Below are 25,059 nucleotides of genomic sequence, written 5' to 3'. Positions count from 1 at the left end.
ATTTACAGATGCAGAAACTAATATGAGAGCAATTAAAAACTGTCAAGGAGAATACTATGATAAGTACAGTGTCTGCCTGCTAGGTTACCTACGTATCTGAGAGAGATGCAACGACCAATAAACACAGCACCACATTGTGAAGGTAGTACAAAAGGTAGAAAGCTAACAGAGAAACTAGAGTGTGAAAACGTGGAAGAAAGTCAGTGAGTGCACACCTCTTTAGTTCAGTGACTGGACTACAGTGCTGGGGCAGCACAGGTGTGAATGCAATCAAATGAAGAGGTATTTACGCCTTCAATAACTATCAGGACATACATAGTATGTCCTGAGATTTCTCAAAACATATTTTACAATAAATCTGAGACATGAACAAATTCCAGGTGTTTCAAAGTTAACTTTTGTCTCCTGTCCTCATCAATGTGAAATAAAAAGCAACCTTAAACTTTTCATGTGTAGTATTGTTGTTTGCAGCTTCTATGTGTAGCAGAATATTCAGTTTTAGTAATAGCTACAGTTACACATACTTCCATTTTTAAGATTTTAAGAGATATATTTCATCACAGTTCCAGCCACCAGTTTTATAAAGCACAGATGGATCATGACAGCTCACAAAACACGTTCCAGTCTACTAAATTACTCACTTCAGTAGTCCACCTGGTCACCCACTAAAAGGAATAAATCCTTTACTGGCACGTGTTCAACAGTTTCCATCTTGCTAAACTCTGAACAATATGATTTTGGAAAACAAAAATATTCTCCTCACTTGCAAGGGAGTGAGGACATACCTCTCTGTGGAGGGCTCATGGTGTGGCGTGCTATCTTGAAGGTGTGTCATAGGTGGCAAGTACCACCTCCACAGTCACCCTGCAACTCCTTGCTGCAGAAAAACACCTTGCAGAACAAAATAAGTCAGCATTGAGCATACCTTTCTCTCACACTTGTATTTCTTTGGCTAAATACTGAGAAGCAGCATTTATTAATTAAGGCATTAGTGGGAACTTAGAGCAAGTAAATGCTTTCCAGTACTGGATCACACTTCATAAGCTGGCTCTTTCCAATGCAAATCAAAGGCTGGAAGTTTCCTTCTACATTGTATTTACCATTTGGGATGCAGTGTTTATGTTTTATAAGCTGTGTAAAGAATAGTCTAGTTTTACCCATCAAATTACTTTCCTGAAGAAAAATGACATAATTAATGGGGGGGGGGGGGGAAGGGGGGAAGGGAGGGAGAGAGGGGGAAGAGAACACAAAAACACAAAACAAAATAAAACCCAGAAAACAAACAAAATGAAAAACCCACCACACACAAACAAAACCAAACATCATTCTCTTTACCTTTTCCTCTCTGTTATGCCTGGATGAAAGCACTGCTGGTTCCAGCTGGCTCTGAGCTAACCTAAAGAGCAGTGACAAATTCTCCTGAGCACCAAAGAGAGGCAGCCCTGCTCAAAAGCACTGGGGGAAGACATAAGCCACCGCTCAGGGTGGAGACACCCTTTTGGAGGGAGGGAGCTCTTTTCCTCAGCACAGCTGAGGGGGAGTTGGGTGCGGCCGTGGTGCCTCACGACAGGGCAGGGACGCCCTGAGGGGCTCTGGCCCTAAACGACAGGAAAAGTAATTACAGGGAAGGCAACAGAAACCACTACACCAAACAGCCTGAGCCTGTTGCTTCCCCAGTCACCTCCCAGGGCAAACGTCAATGGACTGCATGTAATCCGTAGTGAAAATACAAGATATTTCCTGTCTTCCTAAGGGGGAAAATATTTATGTGATTGCATCCTTCTTTTTCACTCATAAAATGAGTGATTGGAAGCTTGTGTTTACAAGAAAAAACCCCTGATTCTGGATTGTTCTGTCCACAGCGTTTTCCAACTGTTTCGAGCAGCTTAATTTTCTCCCCTTCTTTTCTAGACTAAATATTGAACAGTGGGTCATTATTTGAAACCAAATTAAAAAGTAAGAACTGAAAAGATATAACCTAAAAGAACAAGGTCCTACATGTAAGCTGCAGCACCTGGGTCCGTTTATGGACAGTAACTGCTTTCCAGCTCCTGGTTGTCACGGATCTCTTCTCCTGAACATCCTGCTTTCTGCAGGAGTAGGTGTAACAGCCAAAAAAAGTTCCAAGGGATCAAAACATTACACAGTTTAGAAATAATTGAGCAATCCATATTAGATAAGAATAAATTCTGCCAGTATCCTTATAGTAACAATCTGTGTTTGGAGTTTGATTTTTCATGGCTATAAGACATCATCATATGTTGAAGGCTTTTTACACTAAAACTGGTGCCTTGCAGTAACAAAAAAATGAGCTCTACCTTATTTACTCTGTTTAACATAATCCTGAATATATCAGGTGAAGTCAGACAAATTCATTGTTTGTTTTAATTTTTAGATGTTACCAAAACTTTTTTTGCCTGTGTTTTTACTTTCTCTTGGCTCATTTTTATGACTGAAATTCCTAAGACTTCCTATTTCATCCAGTTGATCTCCATTTCTGTCCTTCTATGATCTATGCATATTGTTAAGGGCCAGGGTAGTTTTAGGTCAAACAAAGATATTATGATGTATTATTATACATTAACTAAGTTTTTTGAGGCACTGTTAATCCCAAAGTTTCATTGCTGTGTGTTGTCTAACATTAGAGTAAACAGAAAAGCTGATTATACAGGATCAAAGCAACAAGCTTCCATTTACATAGAAATAAAAGTTTCTGAATCAGCAAGGGACAGTTTCAAAAGGACACACCTATACTTCATCAGAAGAAAAGGTACCAGAATCTCCAATGAAGGGAACATAATTCAAGAACTACAAGGACAAAGAAGCTAAGAATAAAACAAGTCCTTTCTTCACCATGATTGTGAACAGATACTTGTCTATAATATTTTTAAATGATTGATTATATATAATGGATATATAAATTAATTGCAGTGCCGAGATGAAAAGCTGACATCTTATTTTATTAGGATTTACAGGATCCCACTGTATTACAAAAAAAAACTCGGGGGGACCCCCCAAAAAAACCCACAACCAAACACAATACAACCATTTGTGTGCAAAAGCTCCTAAAAAAAATCTATTTTACAACAGTATAGAAATAGATGCATTTTTGGAATGTACTTCCTGCAGTTTCTTTCACCAGAGACACCTTTTTCCTGTCCCTTTAAACTCTCAATTCCTTCTTTTAGCAGCCACTGTGATAGAGCCTTACCTCTGAATGGCTGGGAAGAACGTGGTGTGAGTAACTCTTTCAGAAGCTGCCATCAATTCATCTTTAAGGAGAATCCTGAAGGAGCAGTTTGTGAGCTCTCCAGCTGGCATCTTCCTCCAAAGAGATCAATCACATTATCTCCTCGACATGTTCAACTTCAACCAGTCCAGGAAGCAAGAGCCCCAAGTTTGTTTTAAAACCTGTGTCTCCAGCTCAGCAGTCTTGCAGGCCATTGCTATGCCACCTGGCCTGCTCATCAAACTATTTATCATTTCCATTAATGCTGCCTTTGTGCTGCACAGGAAGAATGCAAGCAAATGCACTTTGCAACAGGCTGAACACATGAACCTTTCTCTCTACGAAAACACTAATGCTCTTTTAAAGGTTACTCCTATCTTCAAAACATAAAAAATTTCAAAAATATTAATATATTGCTTTGTAGAGCTACCAGAACATTTTCTCTAATTTTAGGAAGTTGTTTCTTCTCCCACCTCTGTGTACTCTTCTCCTTCCCTGACAGCCCTCTGCCAATTTTTTCTGGTTATGTCTCAGAAAAATCTAATTGTATATGGGGCTTTGAAAAGGATATGGGTAAAACAGAGGAGAATGCCACTTTATGGGGTATTGATAGAATGCTTCACATCAACTGGAACAGTTCATTGCTATAAAAAATTTTTCAGATATTGAACATCCTGAACAGATTACTCATGAACTCTAAAGATTAGTTTTAGCAACCTCAACTAAGAAAATCCACCTCTGGTGAAAGGATGAAAAAGAAATTGCACTTGATAGTAGGGGTTCTTGAACAGTGGGCTATTCTGTGTTCTTTGTGCTGTTATATCCAATACAGCAACACCATTAAGAAAAACATAGAGAAAATAAAGGTGAAGCAGAAAGACAGTTTGCAGGACCTTTCATATTTATTTATATTAGGCTTTTTTACTACCGTAATATCATTTCACTCAATTCAAGAAGTGTAAAGCATCCTTAATATGTTTGTCAGCTATATTTAAACCCATTTAAATACAGTAGCAATGGTAAAAAGTGTCTTTAATGGAAAAATGATTGAAATATGTAATCCAGAAAAAAATTGTCTTTGTACTGTAAACATAATCAGAATACTACGTGTGCGTGCATGTATATATTTTGCAAATATTAATGCATTAGAATTTGATGCCATTTGAAACCTGCAATATTTAAAATGGACTATGGTTAGTTGTGGTGACATGAAGATATTTAGTATTATTTTAACTTATTTTTCGGCTAGTCTTGATTTCTACCAGGGAAATGATAGTACTGTATCAGTAAAAAAAGGAAAAGTGTCTGGTAACTGACTTAAGTAGTATTTTTGCCAATGTCAATTCTATTTAACAGGTCCTTTGTCAAGAAATGTAGCTGTTCCATTTAAAATATCTCCAGGTTAAAATTTAAAAACTATATTTACTAGAGCAAGCCAATATACAGAAGTCACCCATGATAAAAGGACAAATGATAAAAGGCTCAAATGAACTCTGGAGGTATATTTGTATGAAATAAATTCCTGCTAGGGAAAGAAAGTGTAGATGTATAGAGGGTGCATGATGTCATACTACCTGTAACTATATACTTATCTCCTTAACAACTGATAGTGACCTACTCCCCTAACTCTTCTTCAGAGACACAGAAGAAACACTGTTTTATAAACCAGAACATCCTTGTACTGGGTTGACATGTTCTATCATAATTTAAGTAATTAATTCCAAGTTCCCCATTGCCCATATGTGGCCTTTCTGCTATACAAACACATTTAAAGAAGTTACAGTACATCAGTTTATGTTATTAAAAAAAATTAATTTGATCACAATTAATTGTGTATTTTTGAGGACAGGGGAAGGGGGTTTCCTTTGAAGAAATATAGTTCTTTTGAGAATATCACTAAATAAAAAGTTTTTCCAGACACTCTTCCCGCAGCCCATAGCACCGCATCTAAATAAAAAGTTTTTCCAGACACTCTTCCCGCAGCCCATAGCACCGCATGGGGCTGTTGTGACTGAAGTGTTTCCACATTCCACCTTATTGAACCTTTACCACTGGCCCTGGCTTATCAATCCACACTGTCTAGATCCCTCTGCAGAGCCTTCCCTCCAGCAGATCAAAACTCTCTCCCAACATAGTGTCATCTGCGACCTTACTGAGGGTGCACTCAATCCACTTGTCCAGATCATCAATAACAGTATTAAACAGAACTGGCCCCAATACTGTGGAACCCCACTAGTGACTGGACACCAGCTGGATGTGGCCCCATTCACCACCACTCTATGTGCCTGGCCATACAACCAATTCTAATCTCAGCAAAGAGTGCATCTGTCCAAGCCATGAGCTGCCAGCTTCTCCAAAAGAACACTGTGGAAGACAGTATCAAAGGCTTTACTGAAGTCCAAGTAGACCACATCTTCATCCTTTTGGGCAGGTCACCTGGTCATAAAAGATCAGGTTTGTCAAGCAGGACTTGCCTTTCCTAAACCCTTGCTGACTGAGCCTGATTCCCTGATCTTTGTCCTGTACATGGCACTCAAGAGGATCTGTTTCATAACCTTCCCTGACACCAAGGTCAGGCTGGCAGCTCTGCAGTTCCCCATATCCTCCTTTGAACCCTTCTTGCACATGGGTGTCGTGTTTGCTAACCTCCAATCATCTGGCAAGCTCTTCTGTCAGCTCTCTCAGTATCCTCAGGTGGATTCCATCTGGCCCCACAGTCTTCTGTCTAAGTGGCACAGCATCTTCTCCTAGTACTTATTGTCTGGACTCAACTGAGACTAAATCTTCTGTTCCAGATAAAAAAATTCGGCACAGAAAAATGCCACTGATTAATTTACTGAATTAATAGACTGAATTAATAGTTAATTAGACAAAATTTCTAGGATTTTGTCTAATTATGCCTCTCATTAAAACTCTCTATAATTGTGTCTATAATGCAGTCTCCCAACATTCCTCTTGCCCTCATGGTGATATTTTGAGGTGAGTAATGTTTTCTGACACACACATCTGGGCATTTATCAAGACAGTCAAATAGTTTTGCATGAGTATCTATGGGAAGGAGGGATGTATTTGAATGTCTTTGGTTACAAAATTTGTCCTGAACTTCAGCAGTTCAGTGTCTTAGAGGTGATATCTGATTTCCTTTCACATCCACACTTTTGGATTCAGCTGCATGTTCAGCTATGGTAATTATCACCCTCTGGGCATGTTAGGAGAGGAAGCCCAGTTCCCAAAGTTCTGATGATCCTTACTTTGTACATGGAGGGAAGGAGCCAACTGAAGACCTTTACCATTTATCTCCAGCAGCCTTAACCATTTTTGGTGGGTGAGATCAACAGAGTAGACTTTGTGGAGAACCTAGGGTCAAAACTGATTATACAAGTGGTGTGAATATGTGTCACCAGCCTGAGGGGAGTTTTCTTTCACTCCTTGACCTGCTCTTCCACAAAATGATGCTGATATAACCAGTGGTGTACTTAACAGGAGCGTAGAGCACACTACTACTAATATCTGTGAAAAATGCTCCTCTCTAAAACTACAACAAAAAAAACCCCCAGAACTATATTTTTAATTAGAAAAAAAATGAACAAAAACCCCTACCAACTCCCCTCCTTTCTTTTAGCCAAAAAAAAAATTTCTGAAAGTATTATTTAGTACAGGAAATAATTGTTTAAAATTATATCCATAAGTAATATTGAAGATCAGATTACCTATATATGTGTGTATATATGTATACATATATATAATTATATAAAGGAAATAACCTTAGGGTTAAAAGAAAAATCACTGACAAGAAAACCATGGATCCAGGTTTAATTCCATAGACAATCAAGTTTTCAATTCTGATACTGTGCATATCACTTAATTTTCTGTGTCAGGTCTTAGCATCTGAATGTTAAATCCATTTTACTGCTGTTTCAGCAAAACCAGCTGTAATTGAAGAGCAAGGCGATAATCAGCTTTATTGTTTACCTTAAATGTGCTAAGCGAGCACATCAGAGCACGAGTGCGAACATCTTTTATACTTAGTTGCAAACAGCCAATCCCAATTCATCTTATTTCCAGTAACAAATCTTTTCTAATAATGGCTTTGAAGCACTGCAGTGAAAAAAAAGCCCTCTACCCCATCCCACACAGTTTCACAAGAGAGAATCAATGTATTGATTCTCTCAAGTTCAGAAAAGACCTTCAGACCATGGAAAAGATTTGATCACCGTACCAAGATAAGGAAAACTTTTTTTTCATACCAGCTGAATGCTTATCAGCTACAGCATACAGCAGCTAGGAAAACAAACAAAAACGAACAAAAACTAATAAACAAAAATCACCCAAACAAAAAACCAAAAAACAGCCAGAGTCCTGTCCATCCTTCCCTCACCTTTGCATCTAGAGCATGAAATGTAAGAAAAAAAAACAAAATAATTGAAGAAAATGTTGAAAATTAAGAAAACATTATGCCTTATTAATATATTAGATTTGTCATGTTTTTCTAGTCTCCAGCTGCATTTGACATTTACGTATGCCGCTCTATTATAATATGCCTGATTTGAAATGATGTTGTTATTCTCTTTTCTGAACATGTTTTTTAAACATTTTTGTAAAGTTGTCTCATTAATTCAGTATGATGATGGTGGCAGCAATGAGAATTAGCAGTCCTGGGCATTTCAAAAGAATTCTCATAGTCACATGAAATATGATCTCTCAAGTGGCTGAAATGTATGAGAAGTGCAGTTTAACGAGGATTAAGAGGGACAAAAAGATATACTACAATCAAAGAACAAAACAGATTTTGTCAAAGATGTTAGAATGAATGATAAAAGAAGCAGTAGAACAAGTTAGCAATTCATAGCCATACAATAGAAGTATTGCTATTGTATCAAAGGTAAATAAGAAATACTACCTACAAGAAATAAAAATGGACTTAGATGAAAAAGGAACATAAATGAACATCCCAAACTGAAATTTACACTAGGTTAGCACATTTATTCTTGGAAAGAAAAGGGGTTAAATTTTTACTAAAAAATGAATTGCAAGAGTGTAAGAGAGAAGAAAACTGTAATCGGAGCTAAAAATTAATTAAGGCAGTAATGTTTGAACTGAGAGCAATGCAGAACAATTCACAGAGGGGCTAAAACTGCAAGTGTATTTCACAATGCTCCTCCAACCAGAGGACAAAATATATAATACAGAAATAGGAGCAATAGTGTAGTTAAGTTTGGTGTAGTTAAGACTAGCTAAATCTGACCTTAAATGTATACCCCATACAAGATGTGAAAATGACCATGCAGAAAAGCTACCCACCTAGCCCTTCATAAGCAACCAGTACTACATCTTTCATAGAACCAGAATAAATGCTAGCTAAAAGTGCACAAGTCAAAACAGTATAAATATACAAAATTAAACACAGATATAGTTTTCATCTGACTGATATCTAATATACATATAAATCCAGTTTGGGGAATCACTATCAATGCCAGTGGAGTAATTTGCTATTCATTTATCATTTAATATTTCTACACATTTGATAGAGACATTAGTTAGCATCAGTGGTAGGCAATAGTTCTGATAGAGTGAATCCTTTCTGCTACAATTTTAATCATGTTTCTAGCTATTCTGTTTAACATAGAGAATAGGTTGTCTCTTTCCTCTTGTCCACTTCCCCTACACTAAACCAACACTTTTATAGTGTTCTCTTCCCAGGTCATATTTTCCTTCATCTTTGATCTTCAGAACCCTCATCTTTCTTGAGATCTACTGCAAAGAGCAATGTAATATGGTGTGATGACTTTTGCTATGCAGATCAAATTGGAATTACCTGGGAATTTCTTACACATTAAATTCTAGGTCATACATCTGAGTTCAGTGTTATGTTTTCTTTCTTGTAATACCACTTTTGGTTTATCCACAGTGTGACCAAGTCTTACATCTGATGAAGAACTAATAAAATACTTTAAACAAATAATATTTTCTATAGTACTGTAACTTCTGAGATTGTCATCTGCACATGTAATTTGTATAGTATTCATACCAGAAAATGAACCTTTTAAGTGTATTTTTCCAGTAAGCTGTAACCAATCTATTTATGCGTATTGTTCTTTTTTTTGAATCTATTTGACAACAGTTGGATTAAGAATCTATTTCTCTAATTTGCATATAAGAATGGCACCTTGAGCAGTATGGCTTTCTTATCTCAATATTTATCATATTAACTGTGTTTTCCTTGCCTGCAAGGCACTGTGACCTGTCAAAGGATGAAGTTTTACATCATTTGTTCTTGATAAAGGAAATTTGACAGTTGCTTAACACTGAGACTTTTGTCATGATTACAGGTAAAGAGTTTATTTTTCCAGGAATAGAAATTCAGTTGACTTGTCTATTTAAAGAAAAACAAACAAACCCAAACAAAACCCTGTACCAAACCAACAATAACAAAAACCAACCAAACAAAAACAATCAACCAACAAGCCAAAACTGCACAAACTCAGACTAAAATTTCACTTTCTTCTATCCTATTTCAAGAAGGATCCAATTTAGGAAAGAAGTTTTTAGTAATAGGTGGGTTATTTAGATATTAAGTGAACATAAGGAACCAAGATGCCTGCTCGGAGAGGTGGTGGATTCACCGTCCCTGGAGGTTTTTAAGATGAGGCTGGATGTGGCACTGAGTGCCATGATCTAGTAATCACAGTGAGGTTGGATCAAGGGTTGGACTTGATGATCTCAGAGGTCTTTTCCGACCCAGTCAGTTCTATGATTCTAAGATAAATGTACTTCAAAATTTGGACAAATTTTGTTGGGATGAATCTGAGTTTGCCTACCTTTTCCAAACTTCTAGAACTTTGCCTACCATCCATTTGTTCTCAAAAGGTAATTTTTAATAGGCAGAAGATTTTTCATTTTAAAGTTTTTCAAGAGTCTCTGGCTCAAATGATTTGAAAATTTGTGTCCCTCTGTAACTGTTGTTTTAACCAAATTTGGTATTATTGACTCTTTGTTTTAGACTCCCTCTAATTCTGTTGGCAGCAATTACAGTTTTAACAATATTCATTTAATCATCATAGAAAATTCTGATTTGTAAGTGACCCACACAGATCATCAAAGTCCAGCTCCTGGCCCTGCACAAGACAACCAGAAGAATCACAGTTTCTTGAATTCTACTCAGTATAATTTACTGGTTTGCACTTTCCTAATCATTATTTATTTTGCCCAAGCATTGATTCAGTATCAGAAATATCAGAAGAATGTTATACATGAGCATTCAGAATTTTCAGTATTTCAGGATTAAAAAAACATATAATATAACCTCTTTCTAAGACTGCTGTTAGAATAGTGTCCTTTTCCCAGTAAACACCTCATTTGAGATACTTGTTGATATTAAAAATCTTGTCTTAATTTTGATAGATGATTCTAGAAGAATGGGAAGCAGAACCCTTGTCCAATTAATATTAATGGTTGAGAGATTGTTTTGAATCTTGGTCCACAGCAATGCACAGTACTCTTTTTCGCTTTTTATAATTATACTGCTCCTCCCAGCAGATGTGCCCTACTGTACTGTGGACTGCACACCCCAGATTATCTTTAAGAAATATCGCATTATTTCTACCCATCATCTATTCCAGAAAAAACTTTGTCCTTCAAAATATCAAAATTTCAAACCTGAAATATGTTTTACTGCACATGATCCATGTTAGTTTATAGGATTCTGTTATATATCACCAAGACTGAAGTCTTGTCTTCTAAACTGGGGTGAAATGCACTTTTATTGTAGCAGTTATCAAAGATTCAAATGCAAAATTCTCAACTCATTTCATTGCATCTCTCTCATTCTGCTAGGAACAGGCTTTAGTTATATAAATGTGTTTATAAAGGAGAACAGCTTTTTACAAAAATTGAGATGTTGCTTAATTCATTTACATAGAAGTAGAGGCAAGCATGCCTTTTCAGACCATCTAATTTTCTCTTTCTCTCTTCAGTTGCCCATCCTCTCAAGTTTCTTAAACATCATATCTCATCTTTATAGTGCACTATGTATATCTTCCTTAAAGAGAAATTTTCTCACTAGCCAAAATTTACTTTGCATCACTTAAAAGCTTTTTTTCATTAATCCTTTAGCAATATTGCCTACCTGCCATCACTCCACATCCACGTCACCCACAAGATATTTAATTTCCCTTGGTTTAAAGTTATATTAACTGCAAAAGTGACTTAGTAGTAGTACAGGATAAAAGAAGAAGGGAAAATCCCGAACACAACAAACCACAAGGTGTAAGATATCTGTAAATATGATATATGAAAAATAGAATAGAATAGAATAGTTCAGTTGAAAGGAATCATCTTGCCCTACTGCCTAACCAATTCAGAGATGAACAAGTTAAAGCAGGTTAAGGTCATTGTCCAAATGCCTCTTAAACACTGATAGGTTTGGGAGCATTGACTACATCTCTAGGAAGCCTATGCTCGTGTTTGGCCAACCTCTCAGTAAAGAAATATTTTATAATGTCAAATCTGAACTTCCCCTGAAGCTTCCTCCAGAAGCTGTGAAGAGGCATGATGTCCTATAAGGTGCCACTGAAGACTTTGGGCTTGTCTAGTTTTGAGAAAAGGAGCTTAGCAGTGACATCATTGCTCTTCACAGCTTCTGGAGGAAGTGGAGAGGGGAGGTACCAGCCTCTTCTTCCTGATGTCCAGTGACAGGACATGTGGGAATGGCTCAAAGTTGCATCAGGGGAAGCTCCTCTGGACACATCTTTAAATTGTGGGAACCAGGATCGCACACAATACTCAAGGTGATGCCACCATGCTAAAGACCAACACAAAACATTTTTATTTCTGAAATATTTTTTTTTCAGTTTTTACTTTGGCTTCTGTTCATAGATGTAACAGATTTTTGCTGTTTATGTTCATTTATCCAAGACCAAAACAAAAGTTAATTAAGAAAAAATACCCAGAACCCTGTTTATATCAACTTGTTCTGTTGATATATAAAAGTATCAATATATTGATATCTATGCAAGTGCCAGTATAATTTAAAAGCCTCATCATCTAAATATTCATGTATTCTTTTTGCTTTTTTTTTTTAATTCTCTGATATTCACTAACTTATTTACTGTTTATCTTGTCTGTTTTCTTTAGCACAGAAATTAGAATATATATTTGAAATTAAGTTACTGTTTTGAGACCAATTAAATCTATTAGGACATGTAGCTGATGAACATATTGCCATTTTTCCATTTTTTTGTCTTAAAGACAATTGACTGTAGCAAATCTTTAAACCTGAAAGGACTTAATTAGTATCCAGGGACAGTTTTAGTGGTATTTAATTAACAAAGAGTCAGTATTTAATTAACAAAGAGACCACAAATTACTTAAAGGGGAAAAAAAAGTAAGCAGCCTCTCATTACATCCTGCCAGGAGTTCTTCAGGTTGGTTTTTGTTGGGTTTTTTTTCAGTTGTTTGGGGTTTTTTTGAGTTGCTGAATTATCGAGAGGAATAATATCTATCTTCAGACAAGCAAGAAAAGTGTTTTAGAGCCTCATTACAATTCTTTGGTCTGTACAACAGATGGACTACATTAAAAAAAAAGTTTGGAAAGAATTTAAAAAAAGGGGAACTAAATCATAGAAGGAAGCAGAAAGTAGCCACTATTTAATGGAAAAAAAAAAAAAAAAGGTGAGTGCAGGATTATTAAAACACAAAAAGGGTCTCACACATTTTTATTTCCCCAAAAGGAAAGACTCATATACTCAGTGCCACAATACCTACACCATAAAATACTTCCAGGGCAGAAGGTTTCATTATAATATTAAAACCTTTGGCCATTATAAATTCATTTTTATTTCTATTACCACGTCTCCACTGTAAAAGACTGCACGTCTTCTTACTGAGACAAGATAGAATTAACCTTTCAAGTTTATTCATCTACTTAATCTTATTAGTACAGTCTTCCTCATTACACTGTACTCAACCTGATCTTTACTCACTTCACTGTTATTGATCATACCACTCTAGAAGCATCTCTGTACCTATTTCAGCATGATACAACCTCCATTTTCTCTTGTGCCAAGAGAAAATTCTTTATTACAGACTCCTGAACATGAGGCAGGCCTGATCAGCACAGAAGAACCCAGGATTCTGAGGTTCAGACTGGCGTGAGGAGCAGTAGCTGGAGTCCACAGATTAATCTTCTCTGATTTAGCCCTTTCTGCATCATAAAGCTTTGGGGCAGGGTCTAGTTGCTACCTACAGTAGCAATTTATATCTTTTCTCAAATTAGTAGTGAGTCATACAGCTATTCCTCTACTGGGAATACTTCAAGGAGAGAGATAACACACTAATAGCTGTTCTTAGTGGTAATCTCTTAGATTATTGCAAAGGGACCATGGAATTTCAAATTTTCTCTCTTATTTTAAACTGGGCTCTAAACAAGGATTGACTTCCTTTATACTACCTTCATACCACACAATCTCAGATCAGACTGGATGCACACCAAATGCAAGTAGTGGCAGTGTATTTTACACATCTCATAGTATCATTAAAAAGTTTGGGTTCAAAGGAATCTTGAAGATCATCTAGTTCCAACACCCCCCATCACAGGCAGGGACACCTCATATTAATGTTCCGAAGGCAGCTACGTTAAGGGCTGAAAGATACAAAAAAACACAAAGGAAGACTGCATCTACAGTCACATAGTAGCAGGAAAATGCTTTGCTGTCTATCAGTCACAGTCTTCATACAAGATAGAGGCATGGGGAATTGCATATTGTTGGACACAATGGTGCTGTCAAGAGGCAGCTGAAGTGTGCACTTGAAGTATCAGTCTCCAGTGTATCTCTGCAAATGACACTGGAGTTAACATGGGCTCTTACTGACTATGAACTGTCAAATAACCACACAGCTTTTCCATTTGTGTTTGCTCAAGAAGATATATCCCATACTGAAGGAATGAAGAACATTGACACATTTTTTTTTTTTTAGAATACTTTGAAGTGGGTGAAATATCTGTGCTTTATTATTATAAAACTTTAGCAATTCCTTAGCGAATTCATAAAACTGAGCCCTGACAATTAAAGGTAAAAAGACACATTAAAAAGTATAAATAAATAAATAAACTAATGAAATCATGCTTTCCCTCAGAGTGGACCTAGAATCTACCTTTTAGTATATGGGCAACCCCACATAATTTATTTAAGAAAATTCTCAACCTATTTTATACAAGTTTTATACCTTTTCTTCCTTTCTATAATAAAGGCATTGTTTCCCCTTGTATCCATGTTTATAAAGTAATAGTAGAAATACATAAAGCAGACTTGACATCACCATCCCTCCCCCCCAAAATATTAGTCTTAGCAATTAAATTACCACTCTAACTGCTATTCCAACATGTTATTGCCTTGTCATGGATGTCCTTTGGGGAATTGCCCTTTCAGGTAAGTGAAATCCATAACGCTAAAGTCATCATAAAATAAGGCATGTGTTGTCATCCTAAACCTTTCAGTAAAGGACCATAAAATGTGAGTGATTAAAAGAGAAAAAAAAGGAGAGGGAATTATTCATCTTATATTAGTGAATCACTGGTCAAATGGAAGAAAGGGGAGAGAATTACTTAAAAATATAGAGCAAATCAGTTTTAAAGTACTAAAACACAAATTTTTCAACTGAAATTACTGTTTTAAAAGGTAACTTGTTTTGGAAAAAATAATTAGCCTCCAAATTATTTTAATCAAGGGGAAATATTTCCAGTTTATGTAAACCTAACTCAATAACTCTCACTGAAGCAAAAATTACTTTTTTTCAATCATCATGTGTTAAAATTTGCAGCTTTTTTCACTTCTTTCCTATTTCAGAACAATGATGGAAAAATTTTAAAAATAAGAAACAGGCTACATATTACTTGCCTTAAGTCTGTAAAGCTAAACTTGAAATCTCTTTCATTTCCTGAGGCTTTTGGTTAAATCAGTCAACACACTTTTAGGGAGGCAGTCTCTAAGCTTTAATACCTTGCAATTTTTAAAAGGCATAAAAAAATAGGTTATAAAGAGTTTTATACATTGCCTTCTCTGCTCCCTCCTCACTTTTTGATATCCATAAGCGCATCTTATCTGAGCTTGAACAGTGGGCAGGCATTGTGTCCTGCTGTAGTAACTGATGTTTATCTAGCAGAGTTAGTCTCCCATACAAGTACCCTCACTGGTAACACATTGTTTCTTGATCTAATGTTCTTTTAATTTAGATTTGGATAGATAATAGCATTATATAATGAGGACAGCAACAGTTTTCCGTTTCACTGAACCATGAGAAGGGTTTGAGGCTCACCATGCTCTTTTCCTGACAAGGATGGATCAACCAGCATGGAAGAAGTTAGAAACATTTCCAAGATTAAATATATCTCGTTTGGCTAAGTACCTTCCTTGTATCTTCCATTACAGTCAGACTTTCTTCTTTACCAAGGTCTTAGTTCTGACCACCATTAGACCTTAAATGAAATTTAAGTTTTACAGCACTTTTCAAAGATGTCAATGTCAAGGCAAAATAGAAGGGGCAAAACAAATTTTAGGGTGACCAAAAGAAAGGTGGCAAACTGGTATATTTCTGCTGGAAAGTTTGGAGCTCATTTTTAACTCTTGTAATTCATCTGCAAAACAAGCTTCCAAACTTCCTGTGGTTTCAGTTGCTAGCAGCTAAAACCAAGGCTCCTTCTTCAATTCTTTTTGAAAAAGCAGACACTGAAATTCCAAACAAATATGGCATCTGTTTTCTAACTGAACCAATGCCAGATGCAGCACCAGAACTTAGGTCTTCTATTTCGCTGGGCATACTAGTATATCTTTTGAGTTACCCTATTTTTCTTCCAAGTTTAAGTTTTAAATAAAGGTGTTAGCAACTGTTAGGACACTGCAGAAAACACAGATCGAGTGTGACAAATTCTTTGACAGCTGTGAGCTCAAACACGCAGAATTCAGCAACTGAAGCGTACTTTTGAAAATACTTATGCTAATAAATCCACATTATTTGTTATGCACTGTCTCACCAATAGAAATTCTTGTAAATTAGTAAAGATTTCTTAAATTACAAAATATGACTAGTGACAACCCTCCTCCCTCTCTTTGTACATGGAAATACATCTGAACATAGTCTAATGCTTTAGCCTTACCAGTGCTGTCATCATAAACAACAGTAACAGTTTTCCACTTGAAGAACTGCACAAGGTCAAGGATGGCACGGCTGAGTGAAGAGAAATCTGGATAGAGGCTGACATAGAAGGAGTCCTTGTTGTCTGACACCTGATGTTTCCAGCGGGTCTGGATATGTGGAACACCCAAAGCGTTGCAGATGGATTGCACAGCGTTAGCTGAGGAGCTGTGGGATGGTCCAAAGATGGCTGCCACCCCAAGGGACAGCTGATCACAGGCTGAAGAGGAGACAGAAGTCTGTCAATGATGAGAGGAAAGAAGGCAGTGTGCCAGAAGGTATTGCACAATTCATATTAAACAAAAGGCACTCCATGAAATACAGCTGCATTACTGACAAGAGCTCCCTTCCTGTGTAACACTTTCATTTACACATTTCAACTTCAGAATACGCTTCCAAGCTTTCACTACAAAGTGATGAATATCAACACTTAACACTTAAATAGTGCTCAACTATATTTAATAAACACTTCTAGGTCAGTAGAAGTCACAAAGGCCAGCAATTGTGCATCTTTTAAAAAGCACTGACAAGAAAAGAGATTTATGCTTAACTGCATCTTCCATTTGGAAAACAGCCATATAGGACAGTATTCTAATCTAGTTTGTTTAAGTATTAACTTCTTCCTTCATCAGTCAATGCTATTTCTACTGAGATCCTAATTACCGAGAAATTTTACATGTTAGGTAGCTTCTAGAGCCCATGATTAGTTATTTTAAATGGACATATGAATTTCTGTATTTGAAAGGAGTCAGGTTGACTACTAAAATTCAAAGGCCAAAATTTTTGCTAAAATTAAATTACTATCTGCTAGTGGAAAAAGTTCAGTGTCCCCCCTTAAAAACTGGAAATGCTCAGTTTTGCCACATTTGTATTAGCCTATAAAACTGGCCCTGAGAGTCACTGACAGGATACTGCTGTATTCAAGTCGCTTAGCTCTCCATTTTCTGATTCAGGTTGGCTCTACCTGTATTGTTCATTACTAGCCTCTGGTCTGTGTTGTTTCCCACAGCATGCTCCAGTATCACCTTGTGGAATATGAGTTAGGATGTGCCAAAAAGAAGGCAAGAAAAAACAGTCAGTACTGGAGACCAGTGTTTTAGCCCATACCTTGCTACTATGTTATTCACTATCACAGGTATAAACTTTATGAGCATGCAGTTCTGAAAAACAACAGATTCTGTCTTCTAAGAAAACAACTTATTTGGTAGGGAGAAGTAATGAGAAGTCTCTCCCTAATACAAACTAGACGCAAGTATTTGTATGAGGTTTGATTAGTTAGTAGTTACTCCACCACCAATGTTCCTAGAAGCTGAGGAAACAAGCAGTAGAAACAAACCTTGCTGCATCACTTCTCTCAGCAACTCAAAATTAATTATTTTATTGTGCTCATCCTTTTCAACTTGATGAAAATATTGCTATCTTTCAAGAGCATTCCAGAAACTATGCTGGCACACCTTTTTATTACTGTAGAACACCAGTGGTTTAAATGAACCTCTCATACACACAGGATCTTGCATTACTATTCGGTGTGTTGCCTAAATGACTAGCTTGATAAAAAAACATTTATGCTAATATTGCCCTTCCTAAGAGTAATCAACAAGCTTTATGCAAATGTCAGTAAATGGGATCACTAACAACAGCAATAGCTACCAGATGGCTTTTCAATGGGCTTTTTTTTCCCTGTCTCTGAGATTTGAATAATGCAATGCTTTCACACGTGATTTAATATAGCACTGGCTCTCTCAGGAACGTGCCAATTTTTCTAGCACATTGAGGGATATTTTGTTGCATTTACATTATTTTCCACTTAAACAGTATCTTGGAATATCATCTTGCCTTCAGGTTGTTCTTTCATATAATACCTTTAAAAATCCATTAATAGTTCATCTATATTCAACTTCGAAAGTATGTGTTTCTAAGAGGTCTAAATAGGCTATTTTTGATTCAGCAACCTCCTGCTCACTAATGGGCATAATAATAAACCACAAAAATGAGTCAAATGCTCAAACCTCATTGTTGAAACTCTGCTTCGGAGCCATCATAATAAAATGAACCATTTTATGTTAACCTTTAACCTTTGATTCTGAACCAAAGCGCCTGTGAGCACAAATGTAGTTTTCTGTATTGTGAATTGATGAAGCAAAAGCTATAATAGCTGGAAGATTACACAGATTTTGATACAGCCTGACCAGTTACAAATAAAGAGTTACATTTTCACCTAAGATGCAAGTGGGAAAATGAATATATACAATCTATTCAATATATCTAATCAATAGCATGTTGCCATTCTAACTTCAGCTATTATAGTCTAACAAAAATTAGCAACATAATATTAGGGCTAGCAAACCCCAGCTAAGGGCTAAAAGTAGTTAGTTGCATTGCCTCAGGAAAGACTTAATGAATTAAATATCTCAGAGGAGTTTTTTCTGCTCTCTACATCCTCCCTCAGGAATGGGGAGAAACTGTTCCATTATATTTCACCAGTCAGCCTGTGCTGGATTCAGGAAGCATATGAATTTGGAGAAAGGGAAGGAGAATGAAGGAGGCAGAATTAAGGATCAACCCATTTTTCCACTGTTGGCTGAGATGGAAAGGAATGAGTAGTCTCTCTCAGAACCTGCTTTAATTAAGCATCCAAAACACTGGAATAACAACTCAAAAATACACTGTTAAAAGTGGGGGTTTGCCTCTTTCTTCTACCATATACTCTCTTCTGCCAAGAAACCATCTTCCTAGACATAAATATTTAGCCCATAGTATTTTTCATAAATCAAAGACTCTTCAATGACCGAACGGTGTGTGTTTCTGTACACTGCCCCTTTTCATGCCTAAAAACAAGACTCCACATTAGAATTATTTATTTGTCAAATAAGCAGATAAAAAAAATTAGCAAGATTAACTCTGAATGGTATAGTAAAAGAGAATAAAAATTCCCATAAGTTCCAAACTGAAATTTTTTATTAATATTAAATTCCACTTCTTATGCATTCAGCAGCAACAGCTTTAATTATGTATAATTTCTAATGTTTCATCAAATGTTTTTGTTCTTAGTTCACTATAACACCAAAAATCCCTTATTGTATAAAGTTTTCAGTCTTCAATAGCTGGGAGAGGCATGTTGAGATCAGATAGCTTAGCAAATTTAGGGTAAAAACCTATCATAAGAAACACAGGCTGACCTCCAGTTCTTTCACCCTTATTATTCTCTTTTTAGGGATAACATCCATATGCTATTAGCTCTTTAATTTATAAAAAAATATTTTTAAAGAACATGTAATACAGAGCAAAATTCAGTCTTACACCAGGCTTTGTATTTTCTCTTGCAAATACAGATTGAACTTTTTGTGGTTTGCATTTCCTAGAATATGGCAATGAGGCAGAACAACTTGTGTTTGTTCACACTGGCTTGAATGTAAAGCAATCTGAAAACTTGAATTTTTTTTTTAATCAAAGATTTGAAATTTTGAACAATTTAGCAAAAATATTCAAAATTACTCTTAGCTTCTAATCCTTTCTTTAAAAAATCCTTTATACTTAGAGAGAAAATGGCTGAACTCAGGCTAGACATTCACCTGATAGCGATATAATACAGACAATAATTAGCCTTATTTTTATGCTGTGCTGACATAAGATGCACAAAATCACAACTGCTTCTTCCCTTTTGAAGCCCATACATGATTAACTATATAAAGGCATTGTGAAATGTACTTAAAGCCACTGAATGCCTAAACTTGAATTCCAGGTTCACTAGAATTTGGCGGAACTTGGAATTTTGCTGAAAAAAGTCTGGAGATACTGTTTTCTCACTCCAAAGGAGCTGGTCTCGGAAACATCCTAATCACAGTGTTCAGCAAAATATATTTCAGATTTTAAATATTTAAGAAAATAGATGGGGTCAGTGGGAGCAAAGGTGACAACGTAACTTTCAAGCAGTTACCGTTACGGCCTTCAATAAAGCAGTTCCTGAATGTCAGCCACAATAATGTCACAGTCTCACTGCATATGACTTCATTGCATAGACATTTTTTTCAGGTAGGTAAACTAAGTGAGTCTTGGTTCCTCATTAAAAAAATGAAATATGCAAAAGGTTACCTTTTTTGGATGCTTCAAAACTGTCATAGAGATTTATCTTTTGAGTGTCGTATGTTAATGTGGTGTTTGGCAGAAGAGTTCTGTTTCTGTTGATTGTATTCACAGCAAATCTGAAGGCTAATTCTTCTGCTCCCATTGGACCAGATTCCACACACTCAAAAATGCCTCCTGGAGTGCAACAAAGACAAAAGAACAAAACAAACAACTAGTAAGCAAAAAGAGCATAAAGTAACATCTTTGATCATACTTTGGATTCATCAGCCTGAATTGTTTCCTTTAATAGACCTGATACGGTGTAACTTATGATTTTGATGAGGTTCTAACCAAACAATAACTAAGCCAGAAACAATTAGAACTAACCTTAAGGAAATGTGTTGGCTTTTTTCCATACAATATTCATTTTACTATTGTGAATAAAAAAAATGTGACAATATACACTAACCACACTATTGAGAAGCAAAATAGAAGGGAGATCAAGAATAATTAATTATTTTCCATAGTTAAACTTGACATGAACACATTTACCCCTTTCAGATCTACACTAACTATTTGTGTGTGCAGGCAGAAGGGAGATTTCTGGATTCTTGTCTTCTGCCATTCTATAGTTATGATATATCTATAATGAACCAGACAGTTCACTGGAAATGCAACATACAAAGGAGTATGAAACTGGGATGACTCAACTTGTCTCCAGAAATGAGGAGCTATTTTGGCATGATTATTTGACTGAATTGATAAATATGTTGAGCAAAAGTTCAAATTCTGCTCTTTTGCCTTGAGCTGCATGTGGATTCTAACTTCAGCAAATGCAGGAATCATCCTGCTGAACCTCTCTCGTGAAATGACAGCATCCCCAAACAAGACATGCTACCAGAGCAGGATATGCCCCGAATAATAGATCATTTCTAGAACACTTCTGAGCCAACCTTACTCTTAAATGAAGTAAATACATTTGTGCTGTGCTTCAGTTTTCCTCACTGATGACATATCATTGCCCATGAAATGTAAATTTGTACATACATTGGGGTAATATAATTTACTCTTGGGTCTGTGAAGGCCAAGGATACTGTGACAATAAAGGTAATTTGAAGATATGTCCTTACTGTGGTGACATGGAACACCTCAGAAAAATGATCAGCATCTTTATGGTCTCTCCAGTCCTCATGTTAACAGCATCTGTCAATACTAATGGACAGCCAATGGCCATCATCTCAGGATCACTAATTACAAGCCAGGCACTGTGCCTCTGTGAGAAATGTTATTCATTCACTCTCTCCTGCCTTGTATTTATTCATTTAGTAAGTAGTGTTCCCACCTGGCTTTGTATTTTCTTTAAAAAAAAAAATTATATTCAGCATCACTACTTTCTCAGCAAGAAGCTCCCAGAATCTGAATATACGACTGAGTCAAACTGAACTTCACAAACTACAGTGACTTTCTGAATAGTCTTGTGAGTAATCAAGTAGATAAACTTTTCTAAAGCAAGAAGACTGTGTAGGTAGTATTTACTGGTAGTATTAAATATAAAATATTTCAGTTTTGTAAATCTCCTGCCTCTTACAAGCCATTTCTCATTACAGAATGGTGGTGTTCTTTTCTTGCAATTGAGCCTTTGAATTCCTGGTGAGAGCCCTAGGGGCAGATGCTCATATAGTATTAATTTAGAAGAACAAGCCCTAACCACTGAGATAAGATGTGACTAATAATTATTTAAACATTAGTCACTTAAAACTGGGAATGAGGCAATGATGGAAAAGGTAGACTCTTAAGAAAAAATTAGATATCTAGGGAAATGGTCCAAACTGATTGAGCACAGAATGTATATATAATCAGTAACCAATATTAATAATACTTCAGAAGCTAAAGCAAAAGAAACTTGGATAATGTTCAGGTAAATATAAGCCTAGTACACTTTAAAATTGAAAAAGATTACATGTTTATTTGCACAATGATGAAATATGAACATGAAAGGCAACCTACTGTTTTTGAAGTTAACGAAGTGCTCTGTTCAAGGAAAAGATATTCTGATATACAAGATTTTGTGTTGCTAAGACTTACAGAATCTAAACATTGCAATTCTAACTGTGACATATAGGAGGATATTATTTTGATTTGGGGAGAATAATTAAAAATTGCTGCAGAAATCTAAAAATTAAATAATAAATTATAAGTATAGATAGCCAGAGATATAGAAATACATTTCCATTAACATAATGAAAATTAAGATAGATTTCACAGGCTTTCCTAAGATATCTGGGAGTTATTCAAACATATTTTAATAAAACAGTATTACACAAACAGTTGTGAAGAAAAAATCTTAAGCTGCAATGGATTAAGAAGGAAAAATAAACAATATAATATCTTTATTCTCATGAAGTTTTTAAATTGGAAGATTTCTTCTGTAATTTCAATGTGTCTGAAGCTCAACAGTCTCCGTTCTTTATTCCTGTATTTTTCATCCTCTATTTTTCATGTAAATTCTTGAGATAGGGAATTCCATGTCAAATATCCAGCCACTACTCTTCAGCATAAGAAAAAGCCAAAATTAAATTTTATTTTCATCTCTCATATCTAGGTAATTTCTAATGTCTGTCACATAGTAAGACAATTTTATAAAGATGACAAAGCCTCCATCTCCTGTGAGTGGCAATGATGTGTGACTGCCCGTATACACCATTCAGTGGTTTCTTCCCTCCCTCACTAGTTCTCTGTCTCTGTGATAAATGTACCCCTGAAAATATCACATATGGTCTGTCTGTTTCAGAGTATATTTCCATTCCTAAGGAAAACAGAGGTAGAATACCCTGTTTCTTTTGTCCTATGATTAGAATATTTTGCTAGGAGGAAGGAAAACATCTTCCAATTCCTGTTCCTGAATATTTTCATATTTTACACTAGGTCGACACTGAATTAAAAATAAGAACCATAGAGGAATATAAATTAGACCATGCATTTGAAGTTTCCTAGCAGTTTTCTGACTTTAGGTTGTCCAACTTCCACTAGGTTCCTCTCCTTTCAGTTTTATGCTACTTAAATGGTGCTTTTTCCATTACTGCGTAAGAAGTAGAAACTTATTTGGGAACTTTAAACTGCCTTGGCCTTACCATTATGTTCTTGTATTTGTTGCTGAGTATGTAAATAATAGCAAAAAAACCCCAAACTTTGAGTATTTTTAAAGACAATGTCGTATAAATCCACTGGCTTAATACTGGGAGACAAACCACAAAGTTGTTATAGCATATTGTGTCATGTTGTTCCCTCCCAAGAAGGCTGTTCTTTAGTGCTGCAGCACTTCATACTCAGGATAGCCTTATTAATAATCAAATTGAGGAATGCACTGCATGCCTTCAGATAAGCTGACAGAAGAGTCATAAATCTTGCTATTGATATGTGGACTAGCAGCCAAACCAATGCCTATCTCTGTCTAACAGCTTGAGAAATGCAGGTGTTGTGATTTTCTTATTTTTAACAGAGCTTATAGACCCATGACTGGCAGAAACACCCGTTCTCAGATACAACCAGCAGCACATCATAATAAAACTCTTTTTACCAAACTGAAATCCACTAGGCTTCTTCATCAGGTGTCAGTATTGAAAAAACATTTATATAACCAAGTTTTTTAAGCAATAGGAAAAATTCAATCATCAGTGTAATACTGATGCAATAACACAAACCGTTGGGGGGAAAAAAAAGATAAGAATATTTTACCAAAAAGGACATAATGTAGGTGTCCTTACTATTTTCCAAGGAAGAAGAAAATCTGAATTAGTTAATAAAACAATTTAACAAGTCCAAAAAAATTGTTCTGAGATTGCTCAAATGAAAAGTCTGCATTTTCCATTAAAAAAACGATAGTAGAACTGACATTTTTAGTTTACAAGTCATCCTGGTGTTCCCTAATTTTTAAATAATTTTCTCAAACACAAAATCCAGAGGAAAAAAACCCCAGTCAGCTTAATACACATCTTGGCAAAAATTATTCCCCCAAGAAAAAAATTTTCCTGCTCTTATGTACCTAATGTCACAAATAATAGGATAACATCCTAATGATTCAACTTTCCATTTCCATTCTACAGTAAGGTTCAATCTGAAGATAACCATCTTTGTGTTTACATTATCATCCCCATATTATAGAATATATATTATATATATAACACAATATATAATATGTCATGGATCTCATATCTGATAAAACCCAGCAGAAAGTAAAAAAAGGTTTAACTGCACAAAATCACTAGGTAAGTACAAGTGCCAGAACAAGTTTTTAGGAAATCTTTCCTCCTCTTACTTAAAAGAGAACTTTTGAAACAGGCATGCCATGAAATCTGAACTACTGTTGCCTATTTGAAAAAATCCACATTCAAGCAAGATTCAAAAGTATCTGAGTAGGACTACAAACAAACAAACAGCAACTCTGATTAATACTAAATCAAAGAATTTCACTTTTGTTTCTAGTATAGTCACAACTTTGTTCCAGTAGAAATGAATGCTATCTAATTACAGTTAGAGGCCATTTTACCATCTGTGGCCTCTGAAAAATGAAACCTTTA

General features: G+C 35.8%; 1 protein-coding gene across 5 annotated transcripts in view; it reads right to left on the bottom strand.

Annotated features, from left to right (window-relative positions):
- The window catches only part of GRIK2 (glutamate ionotropic receptor kainate type subunit 2), a 356,823-nt gene that overhangs the window by 209,726 nt on the left and 122,038 nt on the right, over positions 1-25,059 (bottom strand). For 4 of the 5 annotated variants that reach the window (XM_027881458.1, XM_027881457.1, XM_027881460.1 and 1 more), the window contains exons 3-4: positions 20,510-20,677; positions 16,380-16,637 (exon numbers count right to left, since the gene is read on the bottom strand). In XM_027881458.1, the coding sequence (XP_027737259.1) occupies positions 16,380-16,637; positions 20,510-20,677 (426 nt within the window). Of the gene's footprint in view, positions 1-16,379; positions 16,657-20,509; positions 20,678-25,059 lie in introns of those variants that run through there. The other variant, XM_027881461.1, reaches the window with a different exon arrangement.

This window comes from Empidonax traillii, unplaced genomic scaffold, assembly GCF_003031625.1.
Source record: "Empidonax traillii isolate 1590-97213 ecotype Southwest subspecies unplaced genomic scaffold, ASM303162v1 scaffold89:size1181294, whole genome shotgun sequence".
NCBI lineage: Eukaryota > Metazoa > Chordata > Aves > Passeriformes > Tyrannidae > Empidonax > Empidonax traillii.
Note: the sequence above shows the minus strand (reverse complement) of the source record. Positions and strands in the feature narration are given on the sequence as shown.